The sequence below is a fragment of the Mustela putorius genome, unplaced genomic scaffold, assembly GCF_011764305.1.
Source record: "Mustela putorius furo isolate JIRA1106 unplaced genomic scaffold, ASM1176430v1.1 tig00000196_pilon_pilon_pilon, whole genome shotgun sequence".
NCBI classification, from domain to species: Eukaryota; Metazoa; Chordata; class Mammalia; order Carnivora; family Mustelidae; genus Mustela; species Mustela putorius.
This window is the reverse complement of record NW_025421310.1, coordinates 10,159,541-10,178,369: the sequence shown is the minus strand read 5'-3', so window position 1 is coordinate 10,178,369 and position 18,829 is coordinate 10,159,541. Positions and strand designations below refer to the sequence as shown.

Genomic DNA, 18,829 nt, shown 5'->3' with positions numbered 1-18,829 from the left:
TTGTTAGCCAAGCCCCCTGATCAGGATGCTGCAAGCATTTCTGAGGAACTATTTGATGTTTTTGGTTTTTTAGCTTAGCTCTGCAAATCAATATCAGCGTGCACGTTTTTTAAAGTAAATAGAAGCAGACTGTACTTATTGATCAGTAACTTCTGTTTCTTTCTCTGCACTCAACCATATACCTTGGACTTTAAGAAAAACTTTAGAGGTAGGGTGCCTGGGTGGCTCAGTCGGTTAAGGATCTGCCTTCAGCTCAGGTGACGATCCGGGAATCCTGGGATGGAGTCCCACATCCGGCTCCCTGCTCAGCCTGGAGTCTACTTCTACCTCTCCCTCTGCCCCTCCCGCCACATGCTCTCTCTCTCAAATAAATAAGCAAAATCTTTTTTTAAAGAAAAAATGTAGATGTAACTTACCTATAGTAAAATGCACCAATCTTAAGTGCACAGCACTATGACTTGATTTATTTTCCCTGACAAATTATGAAGATAGCAATATTGAAGCAATAGCAAAGTTGAAAGAATTGTATAGTGAACCCCATTACCTACTACCTAGATTCTACAAGTCATATATTTTGCTGCATTTCCTCTGATACACCTCTATCCAGTAGTCTATTCCTCTATTTGTCTACCAACCTATCTGTTTTTTTTAACTGATTTTTTTAAAAAGATTTTATTTATTTGTTTGACAGAGACAGAGAGAGATCACAAGTAGGCAGACAGAGGGGAAAGCAGGCTCCTGCTGAGCAGAGAGCCAGATGTGGGGCTGGTTCTCAGGACCCTGAGATCATGATGTGAGCAGAAGGCAGAGGCCTTCTGAGCCACCCAGGCGCCCCAACCCATATGTTTTTATTATATATATTTCAAATAAGTTTTAAACACGATATTCCTCTTCCCTAAACACTTGGCATTTATAAACATCATTAGCTTGATCCCAGGGTCCTGGGATCGAACCCTACATCCAGCACTCTGCTCAGCAAGCAGCCTGCCCCCCCCCCCCGGCCCCCGCCACGCTCTCTCTGCTTGCCATCTGCCTACTTGTGATCTCTGTCAAATAAATACATAAAGGGGCGCCTGGGTGGCTCAGTGGGTTAAGCCGCTGCCTTCGGCTCAGGTCATGATCTCAGGGTCCTGGGATCGAGTCCCGCATCGGGCTCTCTGCTCAGCAGGAAGCCCGCTTCCTCCTCCTCTCTCTCTCTGCCTGTCTCTCTGCCTACTTGTGATCTCTCTCTGTCAAATAAATAAATAAAATCTTAAAAAAAAAATAAATACATAAAATCTTTTAAATAAATAAATAAATAAATAAAATAAATATACAAACAAACAAATAAATGAAAACCAGGTGGGATACCCGGCTGGCTCCGTCAGTAGAACATGCAACTCTGGATCTAGGGGTTCAAGCCCCATGTGAGGTGTAGAGATTACTTAAAAAAGTAAAATCTTACAGAAAAAAAAGAAAAGGAAACACAGCATATAGATTACTTCATTCCTTTTTTCTTCAGCCCTTAAGTGTGAAAAATTTCAGACATAGACCAAAATGGGAAAATTTTTAGAGTGAAGACTCAGGTACCCACCACCTAGATTCTACCATTACTTTATTTGCTTAATCACATTTCTTTCTTGTTTCTTTTTAAATATTTTATTTATTTATATGACACAGAGAGCGTGAAAGAGCACAAGCAGGGGGAGCAGCAGAGGGAGGGGCAGAAGCAGGACCCCTCCCTGATGCGGGGCTCGATCTCAGGACCCTGAGATCATGACCTGAGCCAAAGGCAGACATTCAATGGATTAAGCCACCCAGGCATCCCTTGGCCACATTTCTATCCATCTCTCCATCTCTTTATCTAAGTTATTCTCAGCTGGGAAGCTCTTTTCCCTACAGGGATTTGACATAGTCTGGGGATGTTTGGGGTGTCATGACTGGGTGGGGGTTTACTGGCATCTCCTGGGTAGGGACTAGGGAAGCTGCTAAGCATCCTACAATACACAGAATAGCCCCTGCCCCACCAGCAAAGGTCAGTAGTGTCAAAGTGGAGAAACCCGGTTCTGTCCATTCCTCAATCTGTGCTTCTCTTGCTTTCCAGGCAAGTGGTGGACATCAGTATCCTTCGCGCCTTGTATTCAGCATGGTTTGTTTGTTTGTTTTTAGCATGTCTCATTCTTCAAACAGCTACATTGCATTCCAGGGGCTCCTGGCTGGCTCAGTAGGAAGAGCCTGCAACTCTTGATCTCAGGGTCCTGAGTTCAATCCCCATGTTGGGTGTAGAGATTACTAAAATAAACAAACTAAAAAAAAAAAAAAAAAAAAGCTACATAGTATTCCAGAGTATAAATGTAATACTATAAACCCCTTGCCCTAAGTTAGTTATGTTCCTTTATCAATATTATAAACAAAGCAGCAGTCATCTTCTGCATATGTATTTTCCTCTGTACTCATTCCATAATATCTGCATGAAATTTTCTATTTTTTTTTAAGTGATCTCTATACCCGACGTGGGGCTCATGGGGCTCAAACTTGTGATCCCAGGATCAAGAGTCACGTGTTCCACCGAGTGAGCCAGCCAGGCGCCCCTGCATTTACTATTTCTAGAACCATAATTGCTCCAGCAGTGACCATATAAAAGTTGTAGATTTGGGTACATATTGCTTAATTACTCCCCAGAGAACATGTGATAATGTACAGGAGCGATAAGGCTATATGTTATCTGATAGGTAAAGGGGGAAAAAGTTTTCCCATTGTTCTTGAAATATTCATTTATTTATTTATTTATTTCAAAGACTTTATTTATTTATTTGACACACAGAGAGAGAAAGAGAGAGAGAGAGATCACAAGCAGGCAGAGCAGCAGGCAGAGAGAGAGAGTGGGAAGCAGACTTCCTGCCAAGCAGAGAGCCTGATGCAGGCCAATCCCAGGACCCTGAGACCATGACCTGAGCCGAAGGCAGAGGCTTAACCCGCTGAGTCACCCAGGTGCCCCCATTCCCTGATTATTAAAAAAAATTTTTTTAAGATTCTATTTATTTATTTGACAGAGAGAGAGACAGTGAGAGACGGCACACAAGAAGTGGGGAGAGGGAAAGGGAGAAGCAGACTTCCCGAGGAGCAGGGAGCCCGACCCAGGGCTCAATCCCAGGACCCTGAGATCATGACCTGAGCCAAAGGCAGACACTTAACAACTGAGCCACCCAGGTACTCCTCTACCCACACTTCCTACGCGCACTCTCCCCTTTCCTGTTTAATATAGTTATGTAATTATTTTTGTTAGATTAATACCCAGCACTGGGGCTCCCGGATGGAATTACAAGTGGGAGGAGGAGGGAGGCAGAGAAGTGGGTCTAAGATCCACAAGTTTCAGGAAGTATTCTCAACAGCACCATGAGGAAGTGTGGGCATTTGGTGAAGGGGAATCCTAAAGGAACAAGAGCTCCAGGGGTGTACAAACAATGATGCAAGAGAGAGAAGGAAACATTGCAAGAGGGAATGTTCTGAGTAGGGAGAGGGGAAGGGATTCAGAGCCCAAGTGGAGGTGTTCAAACATGGTCATGGTCATGGGAGGGATAGCACTGTATGTACTTCTGTAGGTGAGCTAACAGTGGCCCTGGGGTAAGCATTGGGAAGTTTTCTTTTGGTGGCTTCTGTTTTCTCAGCAAAAGAAGAAGTGAGAGCAAAGAGGGGGAGGGACGCTGGAGGTTTTGAGAGAGAAGGTGAGAACACGATTTCTTAGAGAATGGAGAACAGAGCCAAAGAGGCCTTGCAGATCAGTTCTGAATGAATGGTCACTTGAGCTTTGCTGTCACACAGCTCAAGTGTGTCCACTTGCAAGCTCAGCTGGGTGGGAGCAGGCACAGAAAAGGCAGAGTCCATTTTAACCAGGGCTGGGGTTTGGCCAGGCAGGTGTGCTGGAGGGAGAAAGAGCAAGGAAGTTGATGTCATGTGTGCAAGGACATGACTGTGGTGCTTCCCCTTAGAATCTAAGACAGGGAGAGAGGACATGAGAGGAGATGAGGTGATTAAGAAAAAAAGGGTAGGCTTGAAGGATCAGAGGTACCAATGCATCATCGAATTGAAAGGCCCTTTGTGGGGAGACTGGGTGGCTCTATTGGTTAAGCATCTGCCTTAGGCTCAGCTCTTGATCCTGGGATTGAGCCCCACATGGGGCTCTGCTACCCCCACTCATGCTGTCTCTCTTTCAAATAAATAAATAAATAATAAATAAAATGAAAAAAGAAGGAAAGGCCTTTTATGATTTTGGCCTCATTCCCTCTCTGACAATTATCTCTCCTCACTCCCCCTTGCTCTTTCAATCTAGCAACATTGGCATCCTTTTTGTTCCACAGAAAACCCAGACACACTCCTACTTCAGGGCCTTTGCACCATCTGTTCTGCCTGAGTGTTTTCCCTCCAGAAAAACCCTATTCAGCCCCTCTCCTCCTTCAAATCTTTACCCAAGTATCACCTTCTTAGCAAAGTCTATCTTGAATACCCTATTGAATGTGGCAATCATCCTCTTCCCAAATTTCCAATCTCCTTTACCCTGTCCTATTCTTTTTTCATAGCCCTCAACCCCTTTGAATATTTAATTGAGTCTAAGATGTCATCAATTGTAAGCTATGTGTATCTTAGGATCACTGATACTATCTATACTGGTAATTCTGTTATCACATTGAATGCCTGTTTCCCCATTATAACCTAATCTCCATGAGGGCAGGCATCTTGGTTTCATTTACCACGGTGTCTCCAGCACCTAGGACAGTTTCCAGCATCCAGTAAATGCTCATGTAAATACTTCCAACAACCCACTTTGAGTACCACTGCTTTAGGGGATATCCCTGACACAGAGGAGGGAGAGTCAGTTTCTCCACAAGAAATCTTACCACATCTCCCCCTCCTCTGTCTTGGCAGCTGGAATATTCAGTCTGGACCCCTCAGAATCTCCTCACCCGGATTCTGTCTCCTGTCCTAATCCTTACTTGCCCCAAGGGATTTCTGCTTTTTCTTTTCTTTTCTTTTTTTAAAGATTTTATTTATTTATTTGACAGGCAGAGTGACACAAACAAGTCAGCTGCAAAAGACTGGGAGCAAGGGACAACAGTCGAAAAGGACTGCTGCCACGAGCAACTCCACAGTCTCACTTTTATTAGATAGAAAACAATAGCCAACAGAAGGATTGATGAAAGTCAAAAGTTAGTCACCTCTTGCAGGCAAGCAAGGCGGAGGGTAATGTTTATAGTTAACCAAGCACATTCAAAGGACTCTTGTAACTAACAACGAGCACTTCTGGGAAGAGAAAGGAGCGACAACGAAAAAGGGAAGCAGCCGGTTTTCGGTCCACCCTGAGCTGACCGGGCGTTCCCCGGTGCTCGGCTTCCCTGAAGCAGGCCCAGCTTCACGGTCGTACATCGTCCTTCTCCCCAAAGACCTGTTGTCAGTATCAGTGTTTCTTAAGACCATATCTAAATGTGCTTGGCAACTAGTAAAATCCTCCAGGGGTTACAGTTTAAGTAACAAATTGTTCCGAGGGCAGCAGCAGCAGAGACCACAAGTAGGCAGAAAGAGAGAGAGGAGGAAGCAGGTTCCCCACCGAGCAGAGAGCCCGACTCGGGGCTCGATTCCAGGACCCTGGGATCATGACCCCAGCGAGCCGAAGGGAGAGGCTTTAACCCACTGAGCCACCCAGGCACCCCCCCAAGTGATTTCTGAAAGGTGCTGCCTGCAAATTCCGAAAACGGCCACACGGTGGTGGTGTGGGCCTATTTCCCCAGCCAAGATCAGTCTGTCCCTACCCACCTCACGAGTACCTTTTCTTTTCTTTTCTTTTTTTTGCGTGGGGGGAGGGGAGTCCTAGTCCTGATTTATTCACTCTAAGAACCATACTTCCAACACCTAGAAATGAAAAGCCTTGTGATTATTCTCTATTAGCTATGGGGGGAAAAACTTTTCTAATCAGTCTATTTTACATGACTTACAATAATACAGTTTCAATTTTTTTTCACATCAATTTCAATGTACATTTTCTGAAAGTCTTAAAAAGTTAGTATACATGCTATAAAAATGGTGGAGTCTACACACATTTTTACATTAACGATAAAATTCAGAGCTTTTTTGTAATCGTGAAGAACCAGTCTCTTTCTTTAAAAAAAAAAAAAAAAAATATATATATATATATATATATATATATATATATATTGGGGCACCTGGGTGGCCAGTCGGTTAAGACGCCTTGGGCTCAGGGTCCTGAGATCAAGTCCTTGTCCTCCCCCCAACCCCATCATGCATGTTTTCTCTCGCTCTCTCTCTTTCTAAAAAAAATTATTTAAAAAATTTTAAATTAAAAAAAATTTTTTTTGGCTGGGTACAGTATACTTTATTGATGGTACATGACAAAGTAGGGCTCCCCAAGCCCCTCCCCTTCTCCACGGAGTCTGGGATGGAAACAGTGGATGTTGGGAGAGGGAGATTCTCAGTGTTTTGGGGGATAAGTTGGGGCAGGGATTCCCCAGCAGCTGAGGGCCTCTCTCTTCCTTTTGCTCTGGCTGGGGCTGGTGGTCCAGGGGGCTCTTACTCCTTGGAAGCCATGTGGACCATAAGGTCCACCACCTGGTTGCTGTAGCCAAATTCATTGTCATACCAAGAAATGAGCATTGAGAGCAATGCCAACCTCGGCATCGAAGGTAGAAGGGTGGGTGTCACTGTTAAAGTTGCAGGAGACAACCTGGTCCTCAGGGTACTCCAGGATGCCCTTGAGGGGGCCCTCTGATTCCTGCTTCACCACCTTCTTGATGTCATCATATTTGGCAGCTTTCTCCAGGTGGCAGTTCAGATCCACGACAGACATGTTGGAGGTGGGGACATGGAAGGCCATGCCAGTGAGCTTCCCATCCAGCTCAGGGATGACCTTGCCTACAGCCCTGGCCGCACCAATGGAAGCAGGGATGATATTCTGGGCATCCCCTTAGCTGTCACGCCACAGCTTCCCAGAGGGGCCGTCCACAGTCTTCTGGGTGGCAGTGATGGCATGGACGGTGCTCATGAGTCCCTCCATGATGCCGAAGTTGTCATGGATGATCTTGACGAGATGAGCCAAGCAGTTGGTGGTACAGGAGCCATTGCTGACAATCTTGAGGGAGTTGTCATGCTTCTCATGGTTCACACCCATCACAAACATGGGGGCGTCAGCAGAAGGAGTGGAGATGATGACCCTCTTGGCCCCGCCCTTCAAGTGAGCCCCACCTTCTCCATGGTGAAGACCCTAGTGGACTCCACAACATACTCAGCACCAGCATTGCCCCATTTGATGCTGGCGGGATCTCGCTCCTGGAAGATGGAGATGGACTTCCCATTGATGACAAGCTTCCCGTTCTCAGCCTTGACTGTGCCGTGGAATTTACCGTGGGTAGAATCATACTGGAACATATAGACTATGTAGTTGAGATCAATGAAAGGGTTGTTGATGGCGACAATATCCACTTTGCCAGTCCATTCACTCTCGACCTTCACCATCGTGTCTCGGGCAGGCGGCTGGCACTGCACCTGAAGATGAGGCTGTCTGTCGAACAGGGAAGAGCAGAGAGCCCAATTTAAAAATTTTTTAAAACTTATTTATTTATTTATTTATTTGAGAGAGAGCTCAAGAGAGTAGGCATGGGGGAAGAGCTGAGGGAGAGAGACGACTCTTACAACCCCTGAGATCATGGCCTGAGCCAAAAGCTTAACGGACTGAGCCATGCAGGCTCCCCTTGAAAAACCAGTCTCTTAATTTGACATAATTTACTATAATCCAACAGGCATTATTTTTTAAGATTTTGTTTATTTGACAGAGAGACACAGTGAGAGAGGGAGCACAAGAAGGGGGAGTAGGAGAGGGAGAAGCCTACTTCCTATGGAGCAAGGAGCCGGATGCGGGGCTAGATCCCAGGACCCTGGGCAGATGCTTAAGGACTGAGCCACCCAGGAGGCCCCCAACAGGCATTTTTTTTTTAAAGGCTTGTTTATTCATTTTAGACAGAGAGAGAGAGCTTAGGTAAACAGGGGGAGGAGCATAAGGAAAGAGAAGAAGCAGGCTCCCCACTGAACTCAGAGCCCCAGATCAAGCAGGGCTCGATTCCACACTCTGAGACCATGACCTGAGCTGAAATCAAGAGTCGGACGCTTAACTAACGGAGGCACCCAGGCACCCTGGCATTTTGTGTTTTTTAATATATATATATATATTTATATATATATATATATTTATATATTTAAGATTTTATTTATTTATTTGTCAGAGATAGAGGAAGAGAGAGAGCGAGCGAGCACAGGCAGAGAGGCCTGGAGAGGCAGAGGGAGAAGCAGGCTCCCTGCTGAGCAAGGAGCCTGATGTGGGACTCGATCCCAGGACGCTGGGATCAGGACCTGAGCCGAAGACAGCCGCTTAACCAACTGAGCCACCCAGGCGTCCCAGTGTTTTTTAATATTTTTATTTTTAAGTCATCTCTACATCCAAAGTGGGGCTCGAACTCCCAACCAGGAGACCAAGAGTCACATGCTCTTCCAACTGAGTTAGGCAAGCATTTGTTAAGCACCTGGCCCAAAGAAGTAGTTTAAAAAAAATTTTTTTTTGCTTTTAATTTTTAAACTGCACCTTTCCAGTTTCTTGAAACATCAGAGTCTTTCTATCCTCCCCTTCATTATAAAAGAAAAAGAGTAAACCCTTCGTCTTCGGCGACCCCCTGCCCAAGGTAGCTTTTTTGGGACTCCGCATTCAGTATAACACAATCACACCAGAAAACTCAGGATTTGACTGGGTAAAGAATTGCAGACATTTTTAAGTCATAGCCTAGCAATCCTGTAAGAGGGGGATTACGATCCACACTTCACAGAGGGTGAAAACTGAGGAGTAGGGATAGGGGAGGGAATGGTTCCGGTGTGCTGGGCAGGGGTTGGGGGGCGGATTTGAACCTCCGTGTTGAAGTTTCAGACACCTTGGCCTCAGGCCAGACAGGCTTTCATTCAAACCGCTTATTACTTTTGGTCATGTTCCATTGGCCAGAATCCATCACGTGGTTGTACCGTCTGCGAGAATATGCTGGGAAATGTAGTCCGCTGGGGTCACCCAGGGTAAGGGAACGGTTTTCTGAGCGCTGAGCCAATGTTGGACACATCTGACCTGCAAGGCCTCCTGATCCCACAGCCTTCAGGTACCCTCCCTGTCTTGCACCCTCCCCCCATTCCCATCTCATTCTGCTGCTTCCAACCTGGTCTTTTTAAAAATATTTGACCACAATTTGACCCTGCTTTCTTTTAATATTTGACCACAATCTTGGAAAAATTGTGTTGCACGTGACAGTGCTGCCTGAGCCCTCCTGTGTCAGACTGCTCTGTCGCTTTCAAATGTACAATAATTCTATCTTTTGAAATAAGATCTGGCTCTGTGTCTCTTGTGCGTCTATGTTGAAGTGGGTATCACTTTATTACACATTAGCTTCTCTTTATACATCTTTTGTGCTGCAGTTGGTGAAGCAAATGGTATTTTGTTATGGGGACATAGTTCAGCTATATTATCTTCGGGTTCCCCTTCAGAATAGTAAAGGTAGGGGCGCTAGGGTGGCTCAGTGGGTTAAGCATCCCAGTCTTGGTTTCAGCTTAGGTCTGATGTCAGGATCATGGGATCCACCCTCGCACTAGGCTCTAAGCTCAGTGGCCATGGGCTTGAGTTTCTCTCTCCCTCTGCCCCTATCCCAGCTCCGTCTCTCTCTCTTTCTCAAATAAATAAATAGATAAATAAATCTTTAAAAGAAGAATAGTAAAGACAGAATTACACATTGCAAAGTATCTGTGAGAAAAAGAAACAGAATCGGTCACCAAAGAAGTACAAATTAAAACAACAATGAAGGGACGCCTGGGTGGCTCAGTTGGTTGGACGACTGCCTTCGGCTCAGGTCATGATCCTGGAGTCCTGAGATCGAGTCCCACATCAGGCTCCCAGCTCCATGGGGAGTCTGCTTCACTCTCTGACCTTCTCCTCGCTCATGCTCTCTCTCACTGTCTCTCTCTCAAATAAATAAATAAAATCTTTAAAAAAAATAAAACAACAATGAAATATCACAACAGTGAAATATCACCTACTGGAACGGCTATAGTCAAAAAGATATAAAAACAAGTACTGGTAAGGGCGCCTGGGTGGCTCAGTCCGTTAACAGTCTGCTTTCCGCTCAGGTCTTGGTCCCGGGGTCTTATGATTGAGTTCCACATCAGGGTCCTTGCTTAGCAGGGAGCTTGCTTCTCTCTCTCCTGCTCTCTCTGCTTGTGTTCTCTTGCTCTCTCTCTCTCTCTCTGTGTCCAATAAATAAATCAAATCTTAAAAAAAAAATTCCAGCTTCTTAAAGGAATGGATATACGTTCCATATAGATCTGATCATCATCAAGGAAAGACTTCAGGACAGTTTCCTTCTACCTAATCAAGTACTGTGGATTTTCTTTAAAAGCTATTATTTTTATCATTTTGGCATGAGAAGGCTATACTTTTTTTTTTTTCCTTAGTACTTTTTATCAGCTGTTGTTGGGTCCATGGTCAAAGGAGCGAGACTGATACAAAGTGAAGGTCAAGCAACGCTTTATTTCACGCCAAGCATGGAGAATCAAACTGACCGGCCAGGCCAACTCTTGCAAAGAGGTGACCCCTCCCAGCCTCACAGACTAACTTCTATAGAGCAAAGGCCATGTGGTCGCGCTTGGCCACACATAGGTGGCCAACTGAATTACAATTCACCCTATAGTAGCTATTTGAACTAGCCTATCACTCTGGTCAGAAATGGCGTCCAAAAGGCAGGGTCCACATTCTTGGGTGGTTAGGGAGGTGTTTTCCTGATTGGATGTCTCCACCTGGCTTGACTCATCCTTGTATTCTGGGCTCTGTTACCTCCCCCTGATCTGACATGTCCTGGTATATGGGCTCTGTTATCAGGGGCTGGTCAGTCATATTTTATTGGCTTCCCAGATTTGTTTCTAAGTAAGTTCCTCTGGGGGAGCAGGGTCAATCTAAGTTTACTGCATAAACAACAAAATGGCTTGCTCTGGCTAAGTAGGCCCTTACATCAACAAGTTATTTTTTAAATATATTTTTCCTGGGTCTAGGTTTGTAAATCAGTTTATTTAAAATCAATAACCAAAGCGCCTCTAAAATCAAGAAACTTGTTAACAACCAAAAAAAGACAAACATGCCTCAAGTCAAACGTGTGCAAAAAGGAGCTAAAGGTCGGGAGATTTACGCCCAGTATACCCTTGGCCCGGAGCCCAGAGAAGCACAGGGATGAGTTAAACCCGCCCAGCTTCTGGACCGAAGATTAGGGATTGGCCACGCCCCCCCGCCGCAAGGCGCTCCATCGAACTGGTCCGGAACTCTTCTGCCAGACCTCAGTGGAGCTACCCCTGACGGTAAACTTCCGGTGAGCACCCAATTTCCGTGCGGGGCAGCCGATTTGGCTAGTCCTAAGCGGGCCGGAAGTCCGTCACTCCTGGCTACCCGCCCCTTTCCTAAAGTGACGCACGGCGGGGTTGCCGGAAGAAGTGGCGAAGTTACTTTTGAGGGGATCCGAGAAGCGGCGGCGTGCCAAAGGATACAGAGAAGGAGAAGCAGAGGAAGGGGACAGAGGCAGGTGCACTAGAGTGTGGGGGAGACGCGGGAGGCTCCCCGGGCCCGGGGCTTCCCGGCATTCCCTGCGCCGCTCCGCTCAGCCCCCTTTCTCTCCTTTCCCCCCGCTCCCTTCTGTAGCTCGCGCTGTCTCCGGTTGTTTCCAGGGCAACGGGAGTAGGAGACCCCGCGAGAGGCCGCCCACAAGACCCTCGCGCGCAGCCATGAGCCCCGCCCCCCACTGGTGTTCGGAGAGGGGCGGGACCTGGAGCGAGGTGTGGGGGCGGAGCGTGATGGGAGGAGGTGGAGGCGGGGCATAATGGGAGATGGGGCGGGACCTGGAAGGAGGGGTACCGGCTAGGCGGGGCAAAGGGGGTGGGCGGAGCATTATGGGTAGAGTGAGGGTGGGACTTGGAAGGGTTGGGCGGGACCTAGGAGGAAAAGATGGGGGCGGAGCATGGGGAGCGGGTGGGGTCAGAGTGAAGTTGGGGGTGCTTCTTCCGCAGAAGTGGGGAGTAAGAGTAGGTAAGATAAAACTTGGTGGGGTGGAGGAAGTGAGGGTGGAGCACGACTGAGGCCGTACCTGGAAAGAGGGAGTGGGCGGGAAATAGGGTGGGTGGGGCCTAGGGGAGGGGCGGAGTCTAGTGAGAGCCCATCTTGAGACCCTGCACGGACTTGGACCAGTAGGGGGTGGGCTCTGTCAGAACCGGAGAGGCTTTATAGGCTGGCCGGGATTAGGGGTGCGTTCTGCATGCAGTAGGGAGGAGTCTGGAAGGATGGGAAGAAAGAAGTGCCCCATCAAGATGGGGGGGACTGGCCTCACCTGACCCTCCCTGGCCCCACAAGTCCTCCTGTTACCTGCAGGTTGCTCCGTGACTCCACCATGTCCACTCCCACCGCCAGTTCTCTGGACACTCCCTTGCCTGGTGAGTGACCTCTTTCCAAGCCCAGTTCCCACTCCCGTTGCACACTAGTCAGGAGAAACTCACTGTGCTTCCCTCTCCCAGGAAATGGCCCGTCTCAACCCAGCGCCCCTTCTTCTTCACCAGCTATAAAGGAAGAGGGTCCTGAACTGTGGCCTGCGGGTCCAGACCCTGATGTTCCGGGCAGTGATTGGGCCCGCTCAGCCTGCAGCGTGGGTGAGATAGGGCTCAGGGGCAGTGGCTGGGAGTTTATGGGGGATTCGGGAAGGGATCTAGGAAGGGAGAAAGATCAGAGATGAGGATGGGAGGCTCCCAATTTCTGATTTTTTTCTTCCATACCTATTTGCCACTTTTTTTTGTCCTGTGAGTGTATTTTTTTCCTACTTGATACCTCTTATTGTCTTCTGTTCTTTGGGGTTCACTGACACACACACCTTTTCTTCTGAATTGCTGTCTCCCTGGATCACTCTCTGTGCTCTGGCTCTTTGTTTCTTCTCTCTTGTGGGAGTGACTCTGGCTGCTTTTTCTGTGGGGCTCTGTCTCTCATGGCTTCCATCCACCTCACCCCAGTCGTTCCAGACCCTGCAGAGGAGCCGGAGCGCAAGCGAAAGAAGGGCCCGGCTCCGAAGATGCTGGGCCACGAGCTGTGCCGCGTGTGCGGGGACAAAGCCTCCGGCTTCCACTACAACGTGCTCAGCTGCGAAGGCTGCAAGGGCTTCTTCCGACGCAGTGTGGTCCGAGGCGGGGCCCGGCGCTATGCCTGCCGGGGCGGCGGGACCTGCCAGATGGACGCCTTCATGCGGCGCAAGTGCCAGCAGTGCCGGCTGCGCAAATGCAAGGAGGCCGGGATGAGGGAGCAGTGTGAGTGTTGGGGGCGGGGGAGCGGGCCCTCTGGCCCTTCTGGCCCCTGCCCAGCCCTGGGGGCCTCCATTGAGGCATGTATCTCCTGAATAGGCGTCCTCTCAGAAGAACAGATACGGAAGAAGAAGATTCGGAAGCAGCAGCAGCAGCAGCAGCAGCAGCAGCAGTCCCCCGTAGGGCCGGCGGGTGGCAGCAGCTCAACCTCTGGTCCTGGGGCCTCTCCTGGAGGGTCTGATGGAGGTGGCCAAGGCTCCGGAGAAGGCGAGGGTGTTCAGTTGACCGCTGCTCAGGAACTCATGATCCAGCAACTGGTGGCCGCTCAACTGCAGTGTAACAAACGCTCCTTCTCTGACCAGCCCAAAGTCACGGTACTGCCTGCCCCCCCCCTGCAGCCTTGAGGGGTGATGAGCCCGGTGGGGTAAAGCCAGCAGGGCTGAGGCCCAGCGCATGGGGAGGGATCAAGGCTCCAGAGGGCAGGGCCTTGGAGAAGAGGGTCCCCTTGGGCGCAGTCTTTGCCTCAAGGTGTCCCCACGGGCTTGGGCTCAAGGGAGGAGGCCTGATAGTGATCCTGGCCCCTGTGTCCCCAGCCCTGGCCCCTGGGTGCAGACCCCCAGTCCCGCGATGCCCGCCAGCAGCGTTTTGCCCACTTCACGGAGTTAGCCATCATCTCAGTCCAGGAGATTGTGGATTTCGCCAAACAGGTGCCTGGCTTCCTGCAACTGGGCCGTGAGGACCAGATCGCCCTCCTGAAGGCATCTACCATTGAGGTAATGGGCAGCCTGCCCATCCTCTTCAAGGCCCTTTATTCCTGCCCACAGGGAATCCCAGGACAGTTGTTGGGAGCATAGTGATGAGCCAGATTTCTCTAGTTGTTACCGTTGTGAGGAGGATACCTTGTAGGGGGATGCAAAAATACTAAACAGATCATCAGAGCCTCCCAGGGGCCAAGGAGAAAAAGGGAATGGGTTGAGGCTGAGAAAAATTGAGGATTGGGCTAGAATGCTGCACTTTAGAGAATGTGGTGCTGGTAAGGCTGTTCAGGAGAATTGACTTTTTTTTTTTTTTAAGATTTCATTTATTTATTTGACACAGAGAGAGAAATCACAAGTAGGCAGAGAGGCAGCCAGAGAGAAAGGGGGAAGCAGGCTCCCCACCTAGCAGAGAGCCCGATGCAGGGCTCGATCCCAGGATCCTGAGATCATGATCCTGGGATCATGATATGAGCCGAAGGCAGAGGCTTAATCCACTGAGCCACCCAGGTTCTCCAGAGTTGACATTTAAACCAAACAACTGTAACAAATAAGGTTTGAGTTCCTAGCATAGACCAGGCTTCATTCCAAGGGATGGGTATGTGGCAGTGAACAAAACAGGCAGTGCCTGTCCTCATGCCTCGTAACCATCTGGGGAGGGTATCCTAAGTGGAGGAAGGGTGTTGTGGGCACCAAACCTTGTGGGGAGAGAGCCTGAGTGACTGACACGCTGACTGCAGCAGGCTGGAGTGGCTGAAGGGACAGGCAGAGGCAGAGGGGTGAAGGATGATTCTGGCAAGAGTAGGTCCCCCCACAGGCCGAGAGAGCAGAGACCAGTGACTAAAGGGTCATAGGGACTCCAGGAGCCCCTTCCCCTGCCTACTCCTCTCCCTATTGCCCCCAGATCATGCTGCTAGAGACAGCCAGACGCTACAACCATGAGACGGAGTGCATCACTTTCCTGAAGGACTTCACCTATAGCAAGGATGACTTCCACCGTGCAGGTACGGCAGAGAGTGGGATGGGAGGATGCAGGGCTGGTGCCCCTGCTGGACCCCTATTGGACCCTTACTGGTAGGAGATCCCAGGCCACCTCATTCTTGTCTGAGCCTCCATTCCTTTATTTCCAAAGCTGGCTGAGCCAGCTTCATGTTGAGATAAGGGTATATGTTCTGAGTGTGATGTCCTTGCACTGGGATGCCGTGTGAATGAGGCAGAGGAGTCTGCTGTCACATAGGGCATTTCAGTAGGAATTAAGAGAAGACACTCCCTCCTCCCAAAACCTGGTGTCACTGCAGGGAGGCTGGAGCTCAGTCCATTGTGAAGTATGCAACGTACCCAACTGTACAGGGCAGTCCTGGTCCCTCCCCTCTGAGAACACTTCTCTGGGGATGACTTAGGCAGTGGGCTTCTGGAGGAAGTGCAGTTGAACTGAGACCTGAGGGGTAAGATACATCGCTTAGGAAAAGGGAGTTGGGGAGTAGCATTGCCCACCAGGGAACCCCACATACAAAAAAGCTGTGTTTCTTCAGTCTCAGCTTTGTAAGTCCAGCTCTCTCCTATCGTTTCTTCCTGGGGCACTTGTCTGTACTCCCACACTGTGTTCCTAACCCCATCTTCTTCCCTTCTAAGCCCTGGCCATCTCAGAGTATGAGTTTGACGGGGGAGCACTGGGTGGGTAGAATGTTTCTGATAGGGGGCTGAGCACGTACAAAGGCTCTGAGGTGAGGGAAGAGCTGGAACTACAGGGAAGCCAAGGCATCCGGAGCACAGGAAGATGGGGCTGGAGAGAAAGTTGGGGTCCTGCCACTTCTCTCCATGCTCTGCCACTGTCCAACGTGTCTCCTGGAACATTCCTGGGTCCCCTCACTGGGTTGTCCGAATATGTCAGTTCACACAGTGGTCAGAAAGGTCCTGTTCATACTAAGTCAGCTCATGTCTATTCTCTGCTCAGTACCCTGCATGGCTCCTGTCTTGCTGGGAGACAAGCCAGAGTCCTTGCTATGGCCCACGGGCCCTGCAGAGGCCTCTCCATGCTCATATCCCATTACTCACCCTCCTCCCACCAGACTGGCTTCCTCCCTCTTGTTTGCACCCACCAGCTGTGCTCCCACTTCGGGGAATCTGTAGCTGCTGGTTCCTCGGTCAGCATTTTTGTGACCAGCTCATCCTGGCTCGTGTGGGAGCTTTGTAGGTTCAACGTCGAAAGTCTCGAGGCCCAGAAGGCTGCCTGGTCCTGGGCAGAGCAGACAGGTGGCACCCACCTGGGACACTCTCACATCCTCATGACTCGTCGCTTTCCCTCCTGCGGGTTGTTGCTCAAAGGTCCCCCTATAGTAAGGCCTTCCTACAGGATCACTATGCAGTGGCCACCTTGTCTACATGTTGATTTGGTTCTCGATGCCCCCATTACCCTTCTGTGTGTTAACCTTGGTCCACTAGCACCCATCCCTCTGACAGGCTGGATGGTGACAGTTTGCTTACATGAATGCCTGTCGTCTGTCCCCATACCCCACAAGTGCAAGTACCACAGGAGGGGAGGCTTTGTCTTGGAAACAGCTCTTCCCCGGGACCTGGCACATAGTGGTGCTTGGTGAAGCTTGATGACTGAATGAATGGAATGAGCTCAGGCTTTACTCTAAGCCATGGGAGCCACCGCAGGCTAAGGTGGTGTGACCTAGGTTTAAAATCTAGGTATAGGGAAGGTAGGATGCGGTAGTAGGAAATACTGAGTAAATGTTCACTCTTCTTACTTGTTCATTTATTCAGGCACGGTTAGGGCACAATTACCATGTGCCAGGCGCTCATCTGGGCAGCAGGGACCCAGGTGAACAGACGTGACCAGAACACTAGAATTATTGCTGTTTACCTCATCCTGCTAACTGAGCAATGTTAGGGCCTGGGCGTGGGGCCAGTTTGGGGCTGGAGGAGCTTATCGGGCCAGGCCTCCTGCCCCCACAGGCCTGCAGGTGGAGTTCATCAACCCCATCTTTGAGTTCTCACGGGCCATGCGGCGGCTGGGCCTGGATGACGCTGAGTATGCCCTCCTCATCGCCATCAACATCTTCTCCGCTGACCGGCCCAACGTACAGGAGCCGAGCCGCGTCGAGGCCCTGCAACAGCCCTATGTTGAGGCACTGCTCTCCTACACGCGCATCAAGAGGCCACAGGTACATAGCTCCTAGAGCTCCCCATAGCCCAGCCCCTCCCAAGGCCCTGGCAGGGGCAGGAAGTCCACACCCACGCGGAGTCAGCCTGGGGCTGAGGTCTTGCTTCCTCTTTTGATCTCTGGCTCCCCTGGCAGCCCTCCGAGCTCCAGCTGATGTCCTCTCTGCAGAGTCTGTCCTCAGGCCTTGGCTCCCTGGCCCAAGAAGCCAGGCCTGGTGTAGGCATAGGAGTGGTCCCCGCACTGCTGTCCTGGCTCACCCCAGGGAGGGAGGTCCTCTTGGTGGTCCAGGCGGGCTGACCAGAGCCTTGAAGGGCAGGAGCCTGGCCAGCGCCCACCTTCCTCCTGTCCCCCTGCAGGACCAGCTGCGCTTTCCACGGATGCTGATGAAGCTCGTGAGCCTGCGCACTCTGAGTTCTGTGCACTCAGAGCAGGTCTTTGCCCTGCGGCTCCAAGACAAGAAGCTGCCGCCTCTGCTGTCTGAGATCTGGGACGTCCATGAGTGAGGGGCCCGGCCTTCCTGCCCCACAGCCCTGTACCTTCCAACGAATGGACATTGTTACCCCTTCCTCCTCCTGGAGTGGGAAGGGGCCAGGCCTGGGGGCCCACCCTGTGGCCTAGAGCATAAGTCCTGGCCCCACCAGCCCTCAGCCCTCAGGTGAGCCCCAGTGAGGCTCCAGGAGGCTCCCTCCCTACCCACTGAGTCTTCCTGGGAGGGCTGGATGGGTCATAGATCCCAACCTCTGACTCTCCTAGCACTACCAGCTGCCCTCCCCACCCAGCTTACACCTCAAGCTCACTGCGCAGTGCACCTTGAGCAGAAGGATTGGGGGGCCTGTGGCTCTCCCCTACCTGCTGAGAAACCACAGCCCCCCCCCCTCTGTTCCATTTATTTAATAAAAACTAAAAAAAGACAAAAACAGAAAAATAAAGTATGAATAGAAATCTGCCCTGAGCCAGAGTGATTCCAGGGTATATACTGGGGATGGGCTGTTAGGGTCTTCATTGACTCCAGCCCCCTGAACCTTGTGCCACTTACTAGGCTGATGGAAGGTTCAGGGTGATGTGACTGGGTTCTGCAGGGGGGGTTGATTGCAGAAGAGGCTGACAGCCTTGGTATCCTCTCCCTGTACAAGGTGAGTTGGAGCCCATTGAAGGACAAAAGAATTTTCAGTGGCTGAAGAGACCCGGGCTTTCACTAGGCAAAAAAAATATTTGCTGAAGCCACTTGTGGGCGGGGCACTGTGCTGGCCCCTGTGGGGTTGCAGGTGTTATTCATCCCACAAATATAAATGGGGCACTTACTATGTGGCAAACACAATCTTAGGCACTGGACATATGGGAGAACAAGCTAAAATCCTCGGAGGTGGCTACCAGTCAGGGCTGGCAGTGGGGGCACGGAGGGGGCCAGCTAAGAGTGTAAGAGCCACAGCGTGTGGCTGTGTGGGGACCTAGAGGTAGAAGGCAGGCAAGTCCTCACAGGATATCGCGGCCCAGCGGGGACATAAACCAAGATGTGGGG

At 50.0% G+C, this 18,829-nt stretch overlaps 1 protein-coding gene and 1 pseudogene across 5 annotated transcripts; one reads left to right on the top strand and one right to left on the bottom strand.

Annotated features, from left to right (window-relative positions):
• Nucleotides 1-6,338: 6,338 nt before the first annotated feature.
• LOC101687948 lies at nucleotides 6,339-7,539 on the bottom strand (annotated as a pseudogene).
• A 3,927-nt stretch (nucleotides 7,540-11,466) lies between these two features.
• Nucleotides 11,467-18,256, top strand: NR1H2 (nuclear receptor subfamily 1 group H member 2). 5 transcript variants are annotated; one of them, XM_013063925.2, is made up of 10 exons: nucleotides 11,467-11,633; nucleotides 11,750-11,883; nucleotides 12,473-12,534; nucleotides 12,616-12,747; nucleotides 13,102-13,392; nucleotides 13,486-13,760; nucleotides 14,094-14,159; nucleotides 15,046-15,145; nucleotides 17,103-17,311; nucleotides 17,667-18,256. In XM_013063925.2, the coding sequence occupies exons 3-10, from the start codon at nucleotides 12,492-12,494 to the stop codon at nucleotides 17,811-17,813; spliced, it is 1,263 nt and encodes a 420-aa protein (XP_012919379.1). In that variant the 5' UTR covers nucleotides 11,467-11,633; nucleotides 11,750-11,883; nucleotides 12,473-12,491; the 3' UTR covers nucleotides 17,814-18,256. The 5 variants fall into 5 exon arrangements, with proteins under 5 accessions (XP_012919379.1, XP_004767277.1, XP_044933342.1 ...); XM_004767220.3 differs by having other exon boundaries at nucleotides 11,472-11,633; nucleotides 13,111-13,392; nucleotides 13,980-14,159; XM_045077407.1 differs by having other exon boundaries at nucleotides 11,473-11,633; nucleotides 12,455-12,534; nucleotides 13,980-14,159.
• The last annotated feature ends 573 nt before the right edge of the window (nucleotides 18,257-18,829 follow it).

Excerpts from the sequence above, each read along its gene's own strand:
- NR1H2 (XM_045077407.1), top strand. The coding sequence starts at position 12,492 with ATGTCCACTCCCACCGCCAGTTCTCTGGACACTCCCTTGCCTG. Across the intron at positions 14,160-15,045 it reads TGAAGGCATCTACCATTGAG|ATCATGCTGCTAGAGACAGC; the intron begins GTAATGGGCAGC and ends TATTGCCCCCAG. Across the intron at positions 15,146-17,102 it reads GGATGACTTCCACCGTGCAG|GCCTGCAGGTGGAGTTCATC; the intron begins GTACGGCAGAGA and ends CTGCCCCCACAG.